Here is a 22922-nt window from a genome sequence, read left to right as displayed (position 1 = left end):
TCCTGATCTGGGCATGTATCACATATGAACTTGGTCACTTCATCTTGCGACAAAACATGGGTCTGTTTCTGTTGTGCTGGGCCATCAAGGAGGCCCTCTGCAAGGTGAAAGACAGATAGCGAGTCCTACATGTGTAACGCCATGAGAGGTGGTATTAGTCTATGGTGACATGACGTATTTTGTTGCTAACAACTATTTCATGATCAGCCCCTGGGAGGGCAGCATACCTTTGTGCTTTCACCATTTGTTTTTAATATTTGTATAATAAGGGTTTAAAAAATCAACAGTTTCCCCTGCTCTCTCTTCAAAAAGCGATAAATATTTGTTTTTGTTTTATTTTTAAATTCTGGTGAACCAAAAGTTCTCCATACTCTGCAGCTGGTTAGTGAAATTAATAATGTTGTCAGTTTCATTGCTAATACCAACAATGAAATTGACAAGAATGTAAATTTCATGGAACAGTGGCAAGGGACTCTCAGCATCTCTGTCCCTGGGATGGGACCCACTAGGAGTTGAAGAAGGGTTACCTTGAAACCCTGCCTGTATTTGGTGAAAATGTATTAAATCTGCAATGTTTTTAGCTAAACATTGAGTTCAATGAATCAGTATTTTCTGCTGAAAATTTGTTTCTTTGGAAGATATTCTACCAGTCCCCTTCTACACCCATCAGTGTACTGTTATCCACTGGAATCTAAGAGAAATAAAACTAGGTAGAAGTCTGGGGTAGAATGAAGTAGGAACTAGAAATTGGATTGAACTATCTCCTAAAAATGGAGCGGTTTGGGGAAACAATGAGAGTCCCGGTGGCTGGATATTTTGATGACAGAGAACTGGAGATCTTGGAATAAATGTACCAAACATGAAGAATCTGTATTTTAATTTTTGTTGCAACCCAGCCTAATGGATAGATGGTTTCTAGGACAACATGGTGTATATAGTTGCTCTGGTTCATAGAGATTCAGTCTTAAGTTTGGCCTGGCTTTTCTAACCTAAGGAATCTCTTGTGCTGTCTTATAGTGGAGTAATAAAAGATTGATTATTTTGGAAAGGCTCCGTGAATTAATGCGATCACTGCTGGTCACATTCGGTTTAAAGATGAGGCTAGTTAGAGGTGTGGCTAATTGGGGAAGCCACAGAGAGAAATAGGGGTCCTATAACCTAAAGAAAATTCCAGACTTGGCGTTGAAGGAGTGGTGGAGCTCACCTTTGTAAAACAAACTCCTAAAGGTGTGTCCAAGAGGCTGCAGAAAGAGAAGTCTTGAGCACAGCTTTGCCTATCTGTTACGGATACAGAGGGGGTATTTGAAGGTGCAGAGCCCTGATGCACATAATTTTTACAGAGGGGAACTGCTGAATAAAAAGCTAAGCAGGCAAGGAACAAAGTTTGGCATAAGTGACCTTATGAATGAAGAGACCAAACCCTTCAAGCACTTTCTGTACAGACCCTTGACAGAATCTGGATTTTTCTGAGACTCCAGTGATAGCAATTTGCATGGGTAAGACACTGTGCTTGTGGCTTTATTGCATTTTAGTGCAAGTGTTCAGGCTCCTGAACAAAAATAAAGCTGTTTGATGTAATATGGATGTCTATTTGCACTCCTTTTAAGATAAACATTAGGCAATAATCATTTCTTTAGAGCCTGCATATTGTTCGTATGATTCCCTCTTTTGTATAACAGCACATGTTCATCAACATGATGCATTCCTCCCTGATTTTCCAGTTCTGTCTTTCATTGTGGATATTCTTTTCTCTTCTCTGATTGCTTTTTCTTCTTAGACCATTACTCTAGTTGATAGCTTCAGGTTATCATTGTATCCTATCTCCCTCTCCAATAAGCCTATGATTGATACTAATCTTCCTCTTGGGACACATTTATAGGATGCAGGATAGAAACTACTCTCTAAATCGTAGATCTATATGTGCTGCCAATTTGCAAGGTTGCACCTTATATTCACTTCAGGTGGCTTAAGGCAAAGCATCAGCACCTTGTAATCATACTGCCTAATAAGAAGGGAAATTTGTTTCATATACTAAAAGCTGTCTTTTCACTCAGCTTCGTGTGCTGTGCTAGTTTGTATTTTACGTGAGCGGTAGGTTCCACATTTATGGAGGTGGTCAATTTCCTGTAACCAAACTCGCATTTTCTTTCCAGTGAGAGGAGCCATATTTTAATTATTCTAATGAAAGCTTTGACTAGCAGGCAGTCCCTTGAAAAAGAGTTAATGTGGCAGAAAATACTTCACACAAGCAGAAGACTTCATTGACTAATGTGCTTAACAGGACTTTGTATAAGAAAATTATCCCAGTGAAAGCTTTATGGAATGCATTCGTTTTTATTTTTTCTTGACACAGAGTCATGTTTGGAAATTGAATTATTTATCTAACAACCATACAAAACTAGCTAGAATCACCATATTTTTAAGAGCCCATCAGTGTAGCATTTGGACAGACGTGCTTTGTTCCTTTCAGAATTCAAAATGAATATAAAAAAGGGTCACTCACACTTTCATTTTCACTGCTTGTCATATTTATCATTAAATAATTGACGACACAGTCCAGTTAATAATTCAGAAAACTCAATGGGAAACCACAGTACTAGTGTTTCTTTAATATTTGCATGTTCAAGCAGCCCAACAAGCAAAGGAAAAGAGTAAGAATTTAGCTTGCTTTATCTTTTATCTGTTTAAGCAGCTGTGCATTTATCTTTAAAAGCAGTCATGCCAGACCCTTTTTGAATTGCAAAGGTTGCTGCAAATGCTTGCTTCTTGGTTATGCGTAAGGATTAACACTGTTAAGAGAAATAGTATCTCCTAACCCTTTCTGTTTGTTTATTTGATGCCTGTCATTGGGTCACTGTTTTGGAGGCAATCAGTATTTTCAGTTTACTGGATAAAACATTGCAGCTTTTTGTGGCAAATTCTCTAAGGATCCAAAGTCTGTGTCAACAAAAAATAGTAAATATGTTGGCTGTTCTCTGCTTTTACACCATAAGTGTCTCAACACTTACAAGCATAGAAGTAAAGAATGAAAGGTCCACAAGTTTGAGAGAGAGTCTAAATCAATATGCACAGTGAGTAAGTTAAGCAACACTAGTTACCTGAAGCAGACACTCTCACAGAGAGGCATGCAAAGTATGACAGCCATGTTGTCAAAGCAGGGCTATGTAGCAGCACAAAAAAACCCTCTAACTACTGAGATCAGAGCTTGCAGCTGGAAAGCAATTCCATCAGAGGCTGGAGAGATGTGGCCACGTACCAGGACAAATTGAACTTGGACCTGCATCCAGATTCTGTGAACATTTCAATCTGGGGTTTGCATTCTAGTCTTCTATATGGAGAAGTGTTGGCTAAAAAGTTATACAAAAAACTAGAACTCTTGGTTCCAAAAAGATACCTTTTATTAGACCAGCTAAAAAGTTGGTTTACCTTTTATTGATACCTTTTATTAGACTAACTAAAAAGTTAAAAACTTTCCACCATTCAGACCTGCTTGGATCTGAAGCTTCCTTTGAGAGAGATCTGGAGAGGCAGACACTGAGCAAATCTTTTCTTTGGCAGGGGTTCTCTCTTATTTCCTCTTTCCATATTGTTGTGAAAGTGCCGATCCTGCATCTTAACTCCTACACCAGTTAGCAATTTATTCTTGAAAGTATTTTGGGGATCAAAATAATGTATTTTGGAAATTAATTCTAGAGATAGCGAGGACAGCTAATGGTCGAACTACATTTGCTGGCAGAATAAAAGAAACTTAACTTTGGGAAAATAAGGTTTCAAAGTCCTTGTTCTATTGTAAGTTACATGGATGTTCAGGTAACAGTAAAATTTGGCTCTAGAACTATTTTATTAATCAGCAGGGAAAACTAAGGAAGGACACATTACTGTACAGGTTTGCTTCTTAATGCCCTCAGTACAAAGTCAGCAATGTCAGAGGTTACTCCAGACCCAGTAACCAGGTGTAATAAATTACACTAAACTTGGATAAAACTTAGGAGTTACTGTCATCAAGTATGAAATACTGATGAGATTCTGTGGAAAGGGCAGTGATTAAAAATATTACCCATTAGGAAAAAGGACATTGAAGTAGTATACAGTAAGTTACAGCAAACTGGCTGCTCTGCTTAAGCCATCCCCTGTGGGAGCTAGTTAGGATGTGTTTGGAGGAGCCGCTAACAAAATTCATGCCATTAAAATGAAAAAGAAGCTAAAATAATCTACACCGAAGAGAGATGAAATGGAAGATACAAGACCTCAGGAGAGAGCATGTATGGTAGAACTGGTTAGAAAATGAGTATAGTGTTACAGAAAACTCTAGTTCTTCAGCAGAAAAACAACAATTTTTGGCATTTTGCAGCAGTGTTCAGACTGATATCTGCTTAAATTTTTTTTGCTGAAAACTACAAAAAAACTTCAGGCCAAAAAATTTCATCCAAAAATATATTGGAGTTTGGTAAAAAATAAACTTTAGTTTTCAACTTTCCAGTTTTCTAATGAAGTGTTTTAAGGAAGCAAATATTAATCATGGAAATGTTCTCTGAGCTAGAAATCTAATTTTCCATAGGATAAAAGATGGCAGTTTTCCTAAACTACAAAGAATCTAAGAAAGAGGGTGATAAACCCCTTGATAGACTTCCGCCTTCTGGGTTATTAGGTTTCAGCAATGGACCCACCCAAAACACCTGCTTCTGAGATGACTATGGGAGTGGTGTCTGACCAGTGTCATAATGTGCCCTTTCAGGTACTTACTGAGGTGCAAGTTTTAAAGTTGGTGCTTGTGCTTGAGGTTTGGGACACCTAGACCATCAAGATCAGTGCTGACCCTAAAACAAACATAATCATGGCTAAAACAGAACTTAATTTAATAAAGATGGAAGAGGGAAGTCATTTGCCTATCATTTAAGTGGAGTCAGCTATGGTACAGAAGGAAGTAGCCTTAAGACAAGGCAAAGGAATACTGCAGAACAGGTCATGGCACAATGGGAAAAAATGCTTCCTTCTATTGAAACTACCATGGCAGACAAGTTGTTGGGTAAATGCGATATCTCTTATTAGACCAACTAAATAGTTGGAAAAATTGTTCTTTACAAGCTTTCTGGCAAACACTTTTCTGCAGGTATTGTGTACTCTCTTGTGTGGAACAGAAGCTTCTATTCCAGAGCTTCTATTTGATCCAAGAGAGCACACAAACACCAGCAGACCCTCCCTATGCCTGCAGAAGGGTGTTTGTGCCTGAAAGTTTGTAAATAACCATTTTTCCAACTGTTTAGTTGGTCTAATAAAAGATATTACATTTACCCAAGGAACTTTATATGCTTGTGTCCTTAGACCAGCATGGCTATAACTAACACCATTGAAACTACAAGGAACTTTATTTTATCAGAATGCAGCTACCCAGGAAGAATCTAACCGGATCATAAAGAGCAGGAGTTGTCAACCGGGGGTATGCATCAAAGACATGATTTTTGAGACGTCCAAAGGCAGCACTGGCAGATATTATTCAGTGTTGAGTATCATCATCTATGTTTACTTTTTGGGGAAGGTGCCTACCCAGGTACAGAAAATTCTTGACATTCTCCAAGGGCTGCCTTCTATTGTAATATGTCAGGGAATAGCTGGTTAGTTTGGCATAGCTTGGTAAAGTATACTGGTTTTTGTGAAGTTGACAGTGAGTCCTGGCATTTCATATGTCTCACAGAAGCAATTGAGAGTGACCTGGAACGCTTCAACTGAATGGGCACACAATACAACTGTCAGCATACTGAAGATCAAAAATGGAGGTGTTGCTTATCTTGGATTTGGAACATAGCCAGCTGATGGTAAAGACATTTCATCCATGAGATGCTGGATGCTGATTCCGGATGGAAGTCTATCAGCAGTGAGATGTGGAATACTTGTTATGTAGAAGGGAAAGTGTCGGTGCAATCAATCAGACATCCTTGCTCGACTCTAATTCTAATGGTGAAGGGGTCCATTTCCGAGCCATTGATTCGGACAGTTGCTGTCATATCATGAAGTCTAATGATAAATTTTGGCTGGTATCCATATCTCATTAGGATCTTCCATAGAGCCTTTCTGTTGATTAACTCAAAGGCCTTTGTTAAGTCAATGAAGGCCATGTAAGTTCTCTGTGTTTCTCCTGGCACTTCTACATCTGCTTAGCAACAAAGATCATGCCTATTTCACCTCTGCATGGTCTGAAACCACACTGGACTCGGATAGAGTCTTCTCTACGAGGGGAGCGAGTCTGTTGAGGAGAATGTGGGTGAAGATCTTCCCAGCTATGGACAAGAGTGCAATGTCACAGTAATTGCTACAATCCAGTCTATTTCCTTTCTTAAATATGGTTACAATTCTGACATTTCTCAAGGCGCTGGGAGTCTGCTCATGTTTTCAGATTTTCAGAATTATAACATAGTTGGTGATAGATCTTTTTTCCACTATGCTTTTAAATTTCATCTGGTATTCCATTAGGACCACATGCTTTGTTCTTCATCTGTTCCATGGCTTTCAGGCCTCTTGATAGATTGGTGGGTCTGCAAGGTAGTCCTTAATGGGGTGTTGTGAAATGGCAGGATGGTATTATCTTCAGCATTAGAATCTTGGTTCAGAACAGGGGCAGGCAACCCCTAGCACAGGTGCCAGAGTGTAGCACATGAAGGCATTTTACTTGGGGTGGACAGTGGGGAAGGGGCCAGGTCTGTGCTGCCACAACAAGACCTCACTGTCTTACAAATCAAGGTTGCAGATGTTTTTGGCACCGTGCCCAAAAATGTTGCTGACCCCCTAGTTCAGAAGTGCTCCTTCCAATGTGCATTGATGGTAAAGCTGTCTTTAAAGAGTATTATTCCACCCTTGGACCTTGAAATGATGGCTCCTTGTGTTCTATGATGAAGGGATAATTCAGTATTGACCCAGAAAGAAAGATTCCTGCCTCTTCATCAGCTATACCATCTCCTATAGTTCCAGGATTTCCCAGCCTAAGTATTAACATGGCCCAACCTTAGATTACAGTGAAATTAAAAGGGAAGGCTTTTTGCCTTCCTTTAAATAATAGTTCTTATTTTTAACATTGCTCTTACTTTTGAGGATTATTTGGGTGTTTCTTAGGCAGCTGGTATGGGTTCATAAGCAAAACAAGTCAGTCTTTGGGGTGGAGGGGGTCTCTGTAAGCAGTTCTCATTGCAGTTCAGCCCTGCACAATTTTTTTTAAGCAAATAACTGAGTACTGGTGATGTTGCAGCGTAAGAGGGAACCTGGGCTGCCAAGGGCTGTGACGTGTGCTCCCAGTACCGGCCACACCTCAGAGGCACCTCAGATCAGCCTTAGTGACATTTTGCTCTGACAGCCTCAAACTTTTAGCTAAAGGTTATTTGTCCAAAAGGATATGGGAAGTAGTGTTTAACCTTTCCCTGCTGCTATAAGGCCCAGCGTTCCTCAGAAGTCTTCGGTGCTAGGTCCAGAGATACTGATGTTTGTGAACTTCCAGACTCTCTTTCTTGAACTAGTTACTGAGTTACATTTAACAGTAGAAGATATTTCAGGGGTTTTTATTTTTTATTTTTTACAAATTCCCATTGTCACAATACAGAAATTAGTTTTACTTTGGGAAGAAAATGGTCTCACGTAAAGCAGTATGAATTGAACCCAGAGCTTTTGAAATTAGGTCTTCAGGTGCTCAATATGTAAGTGCATTTCCTAGTAAAGTACAATCCCCTAGGAGGGTATTGTGTTGTTTTGTTTTGCTGTTGTCTCCTTTGTCTTAAAATTTGAGGTCTTTTCAAAGTAAAAATTAGTTGATATTTTATCACAAAGAAAATAATTACCTCTAAGGGAAATACATTTTGAAATAGGAATAACATTTTTCCATTGATTTTTTTCAGGCAATAAAGTGTCTGAAAACAAAATTCTCCTATCATAAAAAGACATGGATTTTAAAGTCAATAAAAAGCAGAGATTACATCAAATTGGAAAATGCTCCACAAAGCATCTGTAACACTGTTGTCATGTTTCTTTCTGTTTCCAACAAACAGAACTAAGACATTTGACAGCCGATTGAAGTTCCACCGAGTGTTGAGTTAATGATTTCTCTGGGACAAATCCATCGGGATCAGTTCAACCCTTGACAGGCAGGGCTGTTTTAATTAGTGTTGGCTTGCAGTAGTCACCTTGATGCTGTTACTCCAGTGGAGATTGCCAGACCATAACACAAGGGTAGGCAAAATATGGCCCGCGAGCTGTGTCTGGCCAACGGCAGGACTTTGTCTGGTGCACAGCAGGTCCCTGGGTTTTACCTGGCCCAAGCACCGTCCAGCCAGTGATGTGTCCTGCCACCTTTAGGCACACAGCAGGGCACGAGTGGCTGCACAGCCAGGCTTCATTTCCCAGAAACCCTGGTGAAAGCTCCTTCTGGCTGATGCTGCTGCCAGCCCTGTCCCCATAGACACCAGCTGGGACCCACATGGCGAGAGCCCAAGCCCCGGGCTGAGTGCACGGCCCTGAACCCGGGCTGCCCTGCATGGGGGGTCAGGGTCCCTGCAGCACCCACTCCAGACCCACCTGTCCTTGCCCTGGCCAAGTGGTGCCTCCCACTTGCCATTGCCAGGCCCTTCTCACTGCTGCTGCCCAGAGCCCATGCCAGGGCTGCCCTGTGGCTCCCCCCCCCCCCCCCCCTGCCACTACCAGTGCTGCCTCTTTGCTGCCTTGGGCCCGTGTGCCTAGTGGCGCAGCAGCAGTGGCAGTGATGGGGAGGAGCTGCAGGGACATAGACTCCAGACAGCGGCAGCAAGGAGGGCTTAGCAGCAGCAAGGGGGCGGCACCATGCCTACTGCTAGGTCCAACTTTTTCCTGCACCCAGTAGCAGCTTCTGCCAGGCTGATGTCACTGCTGCTGCTCATCGTGGCTGAGTGGGCAGGTCCAGAGCAAGCACTGCAGGGACCCCAACTCCCCGCAAGGGAAAGGCCGCGGCCAAGGCTGTGTGCTCAGCCCGGGGCTGGGCAGAAGCTGCTGCTGGGTGCTAGGAAAAAGCAGAACCTGGTGGTGGCAAAAGTTGCCTCCCCCTTGCCACTGTTGGGGCCTTGTCACTGCAACCACCCAGCGCCCATGCTGGGGCAGCCCTGTACTGGGTGTAGTGGGCCAGAGGCAGTGCTGGTGGCAGCAGCAGTGGGAGAAGAGTCCTAACATGAGTTCCAGGTGGCCGCAGTGAGAAGGCCCTAACAGCAGTGAGGGGAAGGCAGCAGTGGCTGCCACCAGGCTCCACTTTTTCCCAGCACCCAGCAGCAGCTTCTGCCCAGCTGCTGCCGCCTCTGTGCCTGGGCCACCATGCTCCAGCTCCCCCTGCCGCCTCCTCCCCACAATGTAGGGTTGGGATCCCTGCAGCAGCCCTGTGGAACCTGCTGCCTGCCTACACCCATGCCAGCTTCCTGCCTTCCCTAACCCCATCCCACATAGGGAGGTTGATGAGCTGTTGTGAAGGGGGGAAAGAGGGCTGCTGACCCAGCTCATACCAGCTCCCCAAAGCTCCCTATGTGGCCCATAGGCCCAAATAATTGCCCATCCCTGCCATAACACATTTCTCCAATGACCCCTGTTGCCTCTAACAGGTCTCATACACCTAGCGTGACCAAGAATACTGAACTTCTTGTTCATAGAATCATAGAAAGTGAGGGTTGGAAGGGACCTCAGGCAGTCATCTAATCCATTGCCCTGCTCAAAGCAGGACCAGCCCCAACTAGTTCATTGCAGCCAAAGTTTTGTCTAGCTGGGTTTTGAAAACCTCCAAGGTTGGAGCTTCTGCCACCTCCCTGGGTAACCTGTTCCAGTGTTTTACTAACCTCGTAGTGAGAAAATTGTTCCTAATATCTAACCTAATCTTCTCTTGCTGCAACTTGAGACCAGTTCTCCTTGTTCTGTCATCTGCCACCACTGAGAACAGTCTAGCTCCATCCACTTTCAACCCTGCCTCAGGTAGTTGAAGGCTGCTGTTAAATCCCCTCTCAGTCTTCTCTGTTCTAGATTAAATAAGCCCAGTTCCCTCAGTCTTTCCTCATAAGTCATGGGCCTCAGGCCCTCCCCCCCCAGTTTTTGTTGCCCTTCACTGGACTCTTTCCAATTTGTCCACATCCATTCTGTAGTGGGGGGCCCAAAACTAAACATTGTATTCTAGACGTGGCCTCAACAATGCTGAATAGTGGGGAATAATTACTTCCCTTGACCTGCTGGCAACACACCTACCAATGCAGGCCAGTATGCCATTAGTCTTCAAGGCAACAAGGGCTCACTGCTGGCTCATATTCAGCTTATTGTTCACTGTAACCCCCAGGTCCTTTTCTGCAGAGCTGCTGCCCAGCCAGTCAGCCCCCAGCCTGCCCCAGCGCAGGGGATCTTTCCACCCTAAGTGCAAGACTTTGCACTTGTCTTTGTTGAACCTCATGAGATTTCTTTTGGCCCAATCCTCCAATTTGTCCAAGTCACTCTAAATCCTAGCCCTGCCATCCAGTATATCTACTACTCCCCCCAGCTTTGTGTCATCTGCAAACTTGCTGGTGCACTCTATGCCATCTTCCAGGTCATTGATGAAGACATTGAACAAAACCAACCCCAGGACTGACTCCTGGGGCACTCCATTCCAGCTGCCAACTAGACATTGAGCCATTGATTACTACTCTCTGAGCCTGATGCTCCAGTCAGTTTTCTATCCACCTACAGTCCATTCACCCAGTCCATACTTTCTTAGCTTACCTGCAAGGATGCTGTGGGAGACCATATCAAAGCCTTGCTAAATCAAGGTACCACCAGTCTCCCTGCATCCACAGAGCCAGTCACCTTGTCATAGAAGGCAATTGGGTTGGTCAGGCATGAGTTGCCCCTGGTGAATCCATGGTGACTGTTCCTAATCACCAGCACCTCCTCCAAGTGCTGAGAAATGGATTCCTTGAGGATTTGCTCCATGATCTTTCATGGGACTGAGCTGAAGCTGACTGATCTGTAGTTCCCTGTATCCACCTTATTCCCTTTCTGAAATATGAGCACTATGCCCTTTTCCAATCATCGGGGACCTCTCCTGATCACTATGAGAATTGTTCTGCAATCACATCAGCCATCTGGAACCCCTCAGCACCCTCAGGTGCATCCCATCTGGCCTCATGGATTTGGATATGTCCAGCTTTTCTAAGTAGTCCCTAAACTGCTCTTTCACCACTGAGGGCTGCTCACCTCCTCCCCAAACTGTGCTGCCCGGTGCAGTAGTCTGGGACCTGACCTTTGCTGTGAAGACTGAGGCAAAAAAGGCATTGAGCACTTCAGCCTTTTCTGCATTCTCTTTCACTAGATTGCCTTCCTCATTCAGTGAGGGACTCTCACTTTCTCTGATCCTCCTCTTGCTCCCGACATACTTGTAGAAACACTTGTATCTTTCACATCCCCTGCTAGCTGTGACTCCAATTGTGTTTTGGCCTTCTTGGCTTCATCCCTGCATGCCCTGCATGCTCCTCGTATATTCTTCCCTAGTTATTTGTCCAAGTGTCCTGCTCTATAAGCTTCCTTTTTGTGATTTAATTTACTGAAGAGTTCACTGCTAAGCCAAGCTGGTCTTCTGCCATACTTGCTAGTCTTCCTGCACATCAGCATGGTTTGTTCCTGACCTTTCAGTAAGGCTTCTTTAAAGTACAGCCAGCTCTCCTGGATTCCTCTCGCCCTCAGACTGGCCTCCCAGGGGATCCTGCCCATGAGTTCCCTGAGTGAGTCAAAGTCTGATTGACAGGGAAGGGGGGCCCATGCAGGCTGCTTTGCCCTGCACCGTGGGCCGAAGAAGTGGCAAAGAAAAACTTGGCTCATGGTGAAATGAGAAGTCCTGTGGAAGCAATACTTCTGATTTGCTTTTGCCGCATCCCTTGGATGCCAGTTAATAGAGTTGTCTGACTAATAAAGTGCTGGTTAACACAGCTTTTGCTGTATAGCTGTGATGGAAATATGTGAGGGGCAAGGATACTTTTGCTGGTGGTATCTTTTATTGGACCAACCACATGCTTGAGATAAATTTTAGGTAAGTTTTTAAGCACAGATTATTCTTCTCCCAGCCAGAGAAAAAGCAGATGCAGCTTGAGCTAGGTAACCCATAGAACAATAGCTTGTAAAAAAACCCTGGTTTTGCAGGCTGTTGTTTTGGTTGGGTTTTTTTGGGAGGGGCAGGGGGGGAGGAAGGGTGGTTAGTACCTAGTTCAAGCGGCATCTGCTGCTTTCTCAGACCTGAAGGAGATCAACTTGTGCTTGCAAGCTTGTCTAAAATCTCTTCCAACAGTGTGGTTGGTCCAAAAGTATCTTTGCCTTTCATGAGGTTTTTAGTTAGTATATTTAGCTGCAAAATAAACTGAGTCAGAATGATAAATCTTTGTGGCTAATTCTAGATGGCCAGTTTTTAAAAGGACATAGTTAACTAAGTTATTCCCCAAATTATTCTGCCTTATTTGTATTGGCTTCAGATAGGGAATATATCAAGAATGCAATAAAAATGTGCATATGTGTAGGTCAGTGGAACACTGAAAGAGAATTCAAACAACTTACTTGAATGATGTGTGGCTCATATGTTTTCTAAGAATGTCCTGAGTATTATTATTATTGTTACTTGCATTATCGAAGTACCTGAATGCCCTAATCACATTATACCAGGTTCACTGAATGCACAGCATACTTTCTGTATCTCAGCTGAAAAAGCTTAACAACCTACAAGCTTGCAATTGGTGAGGAGAGTTGCAGTTAAATATGTTAACTATGCATTACATATACTCTTTCAAAATAATGGGTAAAAACATCTCCTAGCTGCATGCCCCTTAGCCTGTATATTTTTTCTGTATGCATCTCAAAAGATGTGAGTCTTAAGATGATGTTAATGGTTCATAAATCTGCACTGCCTACCTAAAACATAACGCATATGTCTGGGAATGGCCTTTTTTAAGGATTTTTCACATATAACAGTAATAATTACCTTAACAGACAGCATTCCATGGAATTAATGACTACCTGGGTTTAATGGCCTGTAGCTGTCTCTCAGGCCACCAGCTTTTCCCGTCTGGTCATCAATCCCAAGGAAATGTCTTGCTCTGCCATTATTATTGCTTAAGGAGGTGACAGTTTTGCTACAACCAGTGCCTTCCACTGAGAAAATGTTAGCACAAATACACACACATACCCTTTTGCTATCTGTGCTAAGGCACTTAAAACAACTGGCATTCAAAATATGGTATGTCATTGCTGTGGATTTACCTAGGATCACACCTTTGGGGGCCACATTCCATAGATATAGTTTGGGAATAAATTAAATTCTTGGTGAAGTCTATCAGGGTTTCTTGCAAAAAACTCTGACCCCTTTGTGCAGTTCAAGAAGTAACTGTCAAATCAATGAATGTTATGTAATGGAGATTTTTTTTTACAAGTACCATATTTGACCGATTCTAAGACAAGGTCCTCTCCCCCCCAATTTAAGATGACGAAGAAAGCCCCTGATCTTAGAATGAGTGTTGAGGGGCGGCAAGTGGCTGCTGTGGCTCAGGCTCCAGTCCTTACCTGGAGCAGAGGCAACAGGGGAAGGGAGAAGCTGAGGCTGGAGGGGAAGGGGGAGAGCAGAGGCTGGGAAGAAGGAAGAGGGGGGAGTAGATGTTGGGGATAGGGCAGGGAGCAGAGGCTCGGTGGAGGCGGGGGCCTGAGGCTGCGGGGGTGCAGGGAGGGGGCAGAGGTGGCAGGGGTCAGATAGAAGCAGGGGGCAAGCTACTTGGCCTTGGCCCTCCTTCACTGCCTGCCCCCCCTGCAGCAGTGAGCGGGGGAGGGGGGGATAAATTAAAGACAACCCTCTAGTAAATAGATTCTATACATGGAAAATTATAACATTTATACATTTTCCATGTATAGAATCTTATTGTGGTAGGGTCATCTTAAATTCAGGGTCATCTTAGATTGAAGTAAATATAGTAATTTAGTAGGGAAAACTGGAGCAGGCATGTCAGAGAGGGGCAGTAACAGAGTTTTGTGAATGTTGACATTTCTCTCTTAAAAAAAAAGTTTTCATGGCTTCAGTGATGGTTGCCCATGTTTCCTTACAATTGATGGGTTTTTTGGCAGATTTTCAAAAGAAACAAATAAGTTGTAGCTCAGTAGGCAAGAAAGCAGCAGAGATTGTTTTAGGTGAAAATGTCTTGCTATGTAAATATTCCAACTTATATGAGTTAACATTGGTGCTGACTACATTTTCTTTAACCTCATTAGCACTTCATCTTGCTTTCCCAAGCATGGTGCTAGAGCAGCAAGTTCACCTTAGTGCCTTTCGGTAGGTAATTCATCAAAGTGGCAGATGAAAGCTTAAAGGAAAATACATGTAAATACTGCATTAGGAACCTTAGCTCACAAAGCATGAATATTTCTACCCATATCATTAGGTTTCTCTGGATTATAGTAATGCATGTGTGTGAATGAAAATGGCCTAGTTTTGTGGGAAAGATGGGGATATACAATTTGCTGGCAATTAAAAAAAATAATCCTCCATAAACAGTTGCTTTGTTTTAATTAAAGTATGCATAATCAAATAAGTCATTTTTCATGGAATATTCCCACATAAAGCCTTCATTACGTTCAGATTACAGCCATGTTTTAGCAGTTTGAATATGCATTGCATTCCAAGAATAGCATAATTAAACAGAATAAACCCTCCATTATTAGAAACCCAGAACTTCTTAAACAGGGCATCCAGGCAATCTTGACTCCAATCCATGGTGATGCCAGCCTCCCTGTAGAGCAGGGGTTGGTAGCATAAGGCCCATGAGCTGTATCCAGCCTACAGAGCCAGAGGGCTTTGTCTGTGCTTGTGCATACGTTAGGGCTGGGAAACTTTGAGCTGTGCCCACACCACCACTGTTTGTCCCTCTCCCCTCCTCCCCCTCCCCCTCCCCCACCAGCTTCAGCATGGGCACAATTTCCAGCCAGTGGGAAGTTGCACTGTGGCCAGACAGCTTCCAGCAGTGTCTCCACCACAATCGGGAGGCAGGGGTGCGGGGGTACAGGGAGAAGCAGCGGGAGTGTGGATGCAGCCCAGCCCTAGTTCCAGTACAGCTCCCCCTCGGTTGGATGCTGTGCTGACGTTGTAGCCAGGCAGTGGGGGGCTAGGAGAAGTTTCAGTGGTGTGGGCACAGCTCCCAGCTGCATAGCCCTGACACAGGTACAGAGAAAGCCACCCTGTTGCTGACATGGCACTGAAGCTACGCAGCATGTGTCACACCAGAGGCAGTTGTTCCAGCCTGCAGCTTGAAAAGGTTGCCAGCCACTGCTGTAAAGTATTAAAGATGTGCACCACAGAACATTGATTTAATAATTTGTTTCGTATATACATGTCTCTGATGCTAAGTGTGATAATATGTCACTGCAATAACTTCTGCTCTATTCTGACGCACATCTGAGAGTTATATATGGAGACATGCTCTCTGTCTAACGACAGAGAAACACACTAGTCCAGTGTCTAATGACATGGGCAATTGCTGCTACAAGGATTGACGAGGCCTGAGTCTGCTGAGCCCTTCTGCTGAGGCACTAAGGCTCATGTGCTTCAAGGTATTTAGGCACGTAGCTCCTGTTGAAATCGATGAACACCTAATGCCTGAATTATCTTGCAGGATCAGAAGTGGCAAATTATTCTTCAGCATGCTTTATGTCTGATTAGGAGCCTGTAAAAGGCTTTTATGTGGATGTGGATAGCCTTAAAAAGGAAGCCATTCTGTGGCCCAGGCACAGTGGGCCAGATTCTGCCACCAGGACTCCACAGATGGCTCTTTCAGAAATGAGGTCCTATAAATGCCTATAGATCCTAAAACTTGCTGTTATGGTCTATGCTCAAAAGTACCTGTTAGCCCTGAATGCTGCCAGCAGTATCTCTGCCTTATCCCTAGGCCAGTGCTGGGGTTGCAGAGTTAGGATAGTTGGTAAGGGAGAGAGGGTTGCTTGAGAAGGGTAACATTAACTGTCTGCCTCCCATATGTTAACCTTAGGGCAGCCCATTTTCATATTGGTGGCATGTTTGTTCACCTTACTGACTGTGAAAGGCTGCACATGATGAAGCACTGCTGTGTGTCTTCAATAATAATGGGGTCTTAATAAGGATCCTGGGGGGCAATTTTCAGATTTTTCCCCTGGGATTGGGGATTGACAGAGTCTCGATAAGGGAGCTTTGTCATCCTGTCCTCTTGCCTGGCTGAGTTCTGCAGGAAGTGGTGATGGTAGTAGGGCTCATTAATCTACTCCTCTTTATATTCTTCATCACATCATTTACATAATGAGCTACACTAATAACACCAGAGCTGATATTCCTTAGCAGAGATGCCAAAGAATTTTATAGTGACTTTGGTCATTTGCATTTAATCCGCTCCATTTTTGTTCCTGGTGCAATGCTTCAACAAAGGGTGATTCCAGTTGCTTCTCTCTCCCTTTCAAGTTCTTCCTCCTCCTCCTTTTTTTACTTCTTTCTAAGAAGTAACAGACCAGTAGATACTAAAATGATATTCAGCAGCTTTATTCTTAAAGTCTTAAAATTAAGGATCACTTTGTCTGAATTGCATCATATTTGGTAGAAAAAAATATATTTTTTGAAAATGAGGCATGTAAAAGATGGGGCTGAAATTTGGCTTTAAATAAAAACTCATTTGCAATCTTAGTTCTGAAACAATGGCTTTCACTCCATTAATGAATCAGTATTTTACACAATGTTCCTATGTATGGTTGTAAAATGTAATGTTACAGTTAACATTATTGTCATTTTATTGGCCCCACTTACTGTGAATTTTCTTTCACCATTCAAAAAATGCATTTGTTTTCAGTGCTGTTTCGTATAGCTCTATGGTTACAAGGGTAAATTAGTTCCTAACTGATACTTCAGTACCTAGAGAATTTGCTTACATCTTGCAAAAATTTAAGACACAGTTAATAGAATTTATTTATTGAATTCAAGAATACCTATTTTCAGATAGAGTATCTGACATCTTGTACAAGATTTAAATAAAGGAACCAAATTGTGCTCAATGCCCAGAAGAACTTGCAAAGAAAAATCCAGAAAGATGTATAATTGTCTTTTTAGTGTTATACAGACCAAAATAGAAAGACCTCACACTGGACCTTGGGAATCTGATGGAAATTCTCATAGATGAAGGTCCAGAAACATTTTTCCTAGACCAAAATAATTTTTTCTGCTCTTAGGATCTTGGGCCAGAGATCTTGCTACATAGGTGTATTTAGTTTCCTTGCAGAAACATAGAGGAAGAGGTGGGACAATGCAAGGCCAGGATTATGTCCTTTGGCCACTGCACTTGTTCACTTAATGGTGCAATGATCCCAACAGTTGTGTCTCTTGCCATGGAAGGACACATCATTTTGGGATCAGGGATCAGATTCTACTTGCACCATTACTGTTTGCCAGTGTAGGGAGCCTGGGGTCATGATCCCAGCTCCCACCAGCAAGTAGAAAGCTGGGTGCCCAGTGAACTGGTGTGTCCTGGGGGTGGGACTGACAATCGACTGGTTGTCAGTCTCAGTTCCAGGACCACACTGGAACTGGTTGGAGACTCTGGTGCAGTCCCAGGCTGAGACCAACAATCTGCCAATTGTGATCTCAGCACCAGAATTGTTCTAGGGAAGTTTGAGACTCTGGTGCAATCCCAGGGCCAAGACTGATGACCAGACCTGGGACCACACAGGGGCCTGTCCCAAAGCCCTGCCACGCAGTCAGCATAAGGCTGCATGGCAGGTATCCTGTCACATGTTTAATTTAGGGCACAAAAGAAACCAGCTACAAAATTATTACACAATTTTTGTGGAATCATTTTTTGTCTTATTTCCCATTTTATCACACCACTAATTGCCTGAACATGGGGCCAGGTTGCTATGTAAGTTGCAATTAACTGGTTGTCTTAAGTGTAATGTCTTCCAGAAGTCTTAGAAACAAAGGACCAAAAGTAGCATAGTAAGTTGAAGGAGATACACACAGAAGAGAGATAATTTAGAACTGTTCTTTAAAATGTGAGTGATATTGCAAGGCGTCATTGTTCTCTAAAATCCACTTCAAGGCCACATCATGAAACAGTCTTTACCTCTTGGTTCACTGTACCACAAATAGGAACTTGCTGCATCCTGGTAGATGCCATGTATTCCATTATCATGAGCTTTCTGTATTTCTCCTCTTTATCTCATGTTAATCAAAGGGCTAAAATATATTTACGTACCTCTACTAATGGCAGAAGTGTCTCTTAATCTGATTTAGAAGGTATTTTTAATTTTCATCTAAGTTTGTTTCCCTTTTTCTCTTATCTTGCCTTATTAGCACACATTATATGGACATTTCATTTCTCTTTTTTACTGTATATCTTTTGAAGATGACTTGTTTGAAAAACAATCTAGAGAAAGTTCAAAGCACTAATTCTCAGTTTGTGAATAACTGTATGCACTGAAGACAAGGAATATTAATTGGGCCAGGGAGGAGGAGAGAGATTGTGCAGGATTCTGTAGTTTAATGGTTACTACATTCCAGGCGAGGAGCCTGGATTCCAGTCCTTACACCCCCACCCCAACCCCATCTTCTGTGCAGAGCCGGAGCCATTAGGAAGGTCCTGGGAACACCTACCAGACTGAGCCCTGTAGGCAGTAGAGAGGCTGAGAGGAACTTGAGGCACGTAAGGAAATTTATGGTCGGACACTTTGGTGCCTACAGACTTCAGGCACTTCCAGAGTTAAGCAGTAACTGAGCAGAGCACTGACATTTTGGACTTAGAGGCCTGCTATAATAAGCAGTCAAGTCCCTTTGTAGATCTAGCATGTAACCAGGCAGTGCCTCAGCTCCCTATCTGTCAAATGGGTATATAAACTGGGTTTAGATACCTGGCAGGACAGCTGAGAGAGGTATTTCTAGAGTGTTTTATGATCTCTACACTCAAAAGTATTAGTATTAGTTTGTTCATTTTCTAGGAAATGGAAACTGTAATTGATTTGAAATTATGTGTGTCTTTTGCAGCCTTTAAAAATGCATTGCAAGAGTTGTGCATTAGTAACCAGTTCTGGACACCTCCTGGGAAGCAAACAGGGCAACAGAATTGACCAGACTGAGTGTGTCATACGAATGAATGATGCGCCCACTCGAGGTTATGGAAAAGATGTTGGAAACAAAACTAGCCTTCGAGTCATTGCGCACTCTAGCATCCAGAGAATTCTACGAAATCGCAATGAACTGTTAAATATGAGCCAAGGTACTGTGTTTATCTTCTGGGGTCCCAGCAGCTACATGAGGAGAGATGGAAAAGGTTTGGTTTACAATAATCTGCAACTGATGAACCAAATACTACCTCAGTTAAAAGTATATATGATTTCTCGGCACAAGATGCTTCAGTTTGATGACCTTTTCAAGCAGGAAACTGGCAAAGACAGGTGAGAAAACCTACACAGGTACATTTGAAGGCAATTTCTACAGCTGAAGGACAATGTAGTTTGTATTTATCAGCTTCAGATCAAATCAAAGGGAACATTGCACCCATTAAATGTGCTTGTCTTATCAGTTGTAATATGATTTTACATGCCAAATAACACTTACTCTTTGTAACTTAAGTAAAAAATGTACATCCAAATAATATGTATTGAATATTTCCCCATCAAATTTTAATATAAAAATGGAACAGGCAATATGCAGCCAAGTAAGAACATTACAGAAACAAACAACAGAGAGGTAGAAATGGTGGTTAAATCTCACTTTGGGGGAATATACCTGAAAGCAGTTTTTTACTGGTTTTGAAAAATCAAAATTGATAGGTTACGCTTTCCTGTAGAGGAAATGCCACTGTTCTGTGAATTATAATGGCTGTTTATTGAATTTAAGCATTCTTGGAACATTGCAGCTGTAAAGCTTCTTGTAAAACAAATACACATTATTCATACATTAGATGCTTCTGAATAGCTCATCTTACATTTCCAACTGGGAAAAGGGGAGTTGTTATGATAGTTACATCTTTATGAAACTGTCTGTTATTTACAGACTTACGAATCACATTTTTAATAAGTGACCCAATGCAATGCAAGAACTTTGTTATGTATAATGTAAAAAATGGGTATTTAAGCTATTTTCTAAAGAAAAAAAGCCCCAAATGTATTATTTTAAATGAATGAAAGCTTTTATATATTAAATAGGCATAATTAAAAGCAGTATAAGGGTCCCCACTTAATACAAATGAAAAGCTGAGTTTATGATGCTGTAAGTCATGAGGAAGTGTCATTTACCCAACCATAAACTGCATCCAGAGTCCAAGCCCAAGCCTGAACATGGGGGGGGGCGGGCGATGCCTTTCAGTCTTTCAGGCTCCAGGACACAACCAGAGCTCCTCCATAGGAGACTATTGCACTTTGTTGGCTGAAAGGACTATCTCCTGGCTCTGTGTTTGTTCCTAGCCTGGGACAACCTGACTGTGGCCCATCAGGGCTCCTTGGCTCTGCCATAATACAATAAGAAAATAATAGTGAAGTTGAGAGAGAGTTCTCCATGCCCTTTATGAGTCCAGCCTACAAGGTGGAGGATCACAAGAACAAAGCAGCAGGGAATCTTCTAGCCCTAACCACCTGTGCCATAGTTAGCAGTCCTCTAAGGTATCTGAATCCATCCTGCAGTGAGGTTTCAGCATAGCCCCCCAAAGCTTGTCCCTCCCACACTGTCTCTATCTTTATTGCCTCTGAAGCAAAGGATCACTGTCAACCCTCAGAGTTTCTCATGAACCGCCATGCATCCTCACCAGCTAACATTTAATTGAAAACATCATGAAGGTGCTCGGGGCCTCATGTGATTACAAAGCATTGATTCTGGCCTGGCAGCCCACCATGGTGCAGAGGTCTGTGTGCACCACTGCTCTACAAATATTAACCATGTAGTAAAGTCCTCTCAACTTTGCCTGGGATGTGGTGGTGGGGATTCTTTCCCCCTCTCCGCCCCATCTACAATTGTGAGGAATAATAGCAGCAGGGATACTACCAGCATAGTGAAGTCTCTTTTTTCTCCTAATCTGTTCACCCAGAGCAAAGGAAGGGGAGGGGGAGTTATAATGAAGGGGGAGTTATAATCTTCTCAGATTTCAGCCTATAAAACTTGTGGTGGGAGTATCAGGTATGTAGTTACTGCTCCTGCATGTGGGAGTGATTTGAGCAAGCCATATGAGGCTGTGCAGTGAGGTCAGGGCTTTGCATTTCTGCAATGGCCTTAGGACGAACCATCTCCTGAAAGGCACAGAGGGAAGTTTAGATTTTAATATAACTAAGTGTATTTTAGGCCCAGTCCTGAATAAAGTGAAGTCCCAATATGAATCAAGGGCACTTAGATCCTTATGCAATTCAGTCTTACAAACAGGTTCTGTTGGATAGAAGACTGTACACATCCCACTGTAGCAGAAATATTCCTTTAAAGAAATGCTCCTTCTGAGGGCACGTATGACATACTTGAAGGACTAAGAAGATTAAAACGAGAGATGAAAATAAATGAATAGGCAGCACAGTAAAAGGAAAGGAAGATGAAAGGAAACATGAGTACAAGAAATTTGTAGAAAAAGACAATTTACAGAGCTGTGGGGGCAGGAAAAACATTGAACAACCTAGAATGTTCTCTATTATAATTTCTCTTTTGCTGAACACTTTTCAGTGATTATCTACAGAAAAATGGTGATGGTGGAGGAAGGGAATAAATCTAATTAAAAGGTTGCAATAATCAAGGCATATATTCTGCTTTTGCTGTTACAAGAAAAGGAGTAATTGGATGCATTATGGTTATAAAAAGGGCTGATTTAAAATCTAAAGGAAACCCTTCCAAAAAACATCACCAATTAAGTAGTCCGGTGAATGACAAAGACTCCAGAGCAATATAGTTGATATTGCAAAGTAACTGTACTTGAAATAACTTTATAATTGAATATGGGGACATTAAGAAAATATGATTCAGAACCAATATTACTGTAATTAGATAAAGGAAGCATAAATGAAATAACTGCGGGAAGAATATTTCCATAGAGATTATAAATGAGATTTTGGTGGAGCATAAAGGCCTTTAATTGTAATTTAGTGTGCACTACAGAATTATCAGCACAGTGTGTTAGTTCATCATATAAAAGAATATCTGATAATTCTCCCTAATAAGCACATGACAGCTCTTCATATTCTTTCATTACAGCTGATTAGGTGTAAAAACAGTAGATATTCTTTTGTTTGAATCTTGTTGAAATATTCTGTTAAAAGGCAAGACAACGTAACCCTATTTCTACACTGTCATCGTGCAGTGTTGGCATTTGAAGCAGTTAAGGAAGCTAGAGTGGTGCTTGTTCAAGTTTTCACATTTAACTTCTTTATTTCCATTGTTTGCCTTTTCAATTAGTTTGTTATAGCCCATTATTTTCCTATTTATTGAAACTGTGCCAGAGTAACTAGCAAAATAATTGTGTCTAACCTAAAATGGCCAAGCCCAGCTGGGTGTTCTGAGCAGACTCTAGATGCTTGGGGGTGGGGAGGGGATCTTGCCTAAACCTCTTGCATCTCAAAAGCAATCCTTCTTTTTAAGTTCTTGTCCCTACCCTCTCCACCTAGTCACTGCTGATCTGAAAATTACATTGTATTACTGTTATCCATCATACTCCAGCTGAGATCAGGGCCCCGTTGTGTTAGGTGCTGCATATACACGCATAGTGAGAGAGCAATGTTGACCCTAAGGAGTTCAGGCTCAGATCCTAGCTCACCTTCTTTAGGGGCTGCAATAAAATGTAAGCGTCTGACCCAGGAGGGTGATCTGAAGCAATAGGTTAAGCACTGAGACTGTACAGGACAACAGTGAGACATAGATGTTTCCCAGGAATGACCCACATCATCTCTTGCTCTGTAGGAAGGTGCCTACA

The 22922-nt window shown here is 42.5% G+C and overlaps 1 protein-coding gene across 1 annotated transcript in view; it reads left to right on the top strand.

The window, feature by feature from the left end:
* ST6GALNAC5 (ST6 N-acetylgalactosaminide alpha-2,6-sialyltransferase 5) overlaps positions 1-22922 on the top strand; it is a 108655-nt gene that overhangs the window by 71370 nt on the left and 14363 nt on the right. The window contains exon 3 of the mRNA XM_006021774.2: positions 19028-19437. Coding sequence (XP_006021836.1) covers positions 19028-19437 — 410 coding nt within the window. The remainder of the gene's footprint in view (positions 1-19027; positions 19438-22922) is intronic.

Source organism: Alligator sinensis, unplaced genomic scaffold, assembly GCF_000455745.1.
Source record: "Alligator sinensis unplaced genomic scaffold, ASM45574v1 scaffold853_1, whole genome shotgun sequence".
In the NCBI taxonomy this organism is placed as follows: domain Eukaryota; kingdom Metazoa; phylum Chordata; order Crocodylia; family Alligatoridae; genus Alligator; species Alligator sinensis.
The sequence above is the reverse complement of the archived record's forward strand: the minus strand, read 5'-3'. Positions and strand labels throughout refer to the sequence as shown.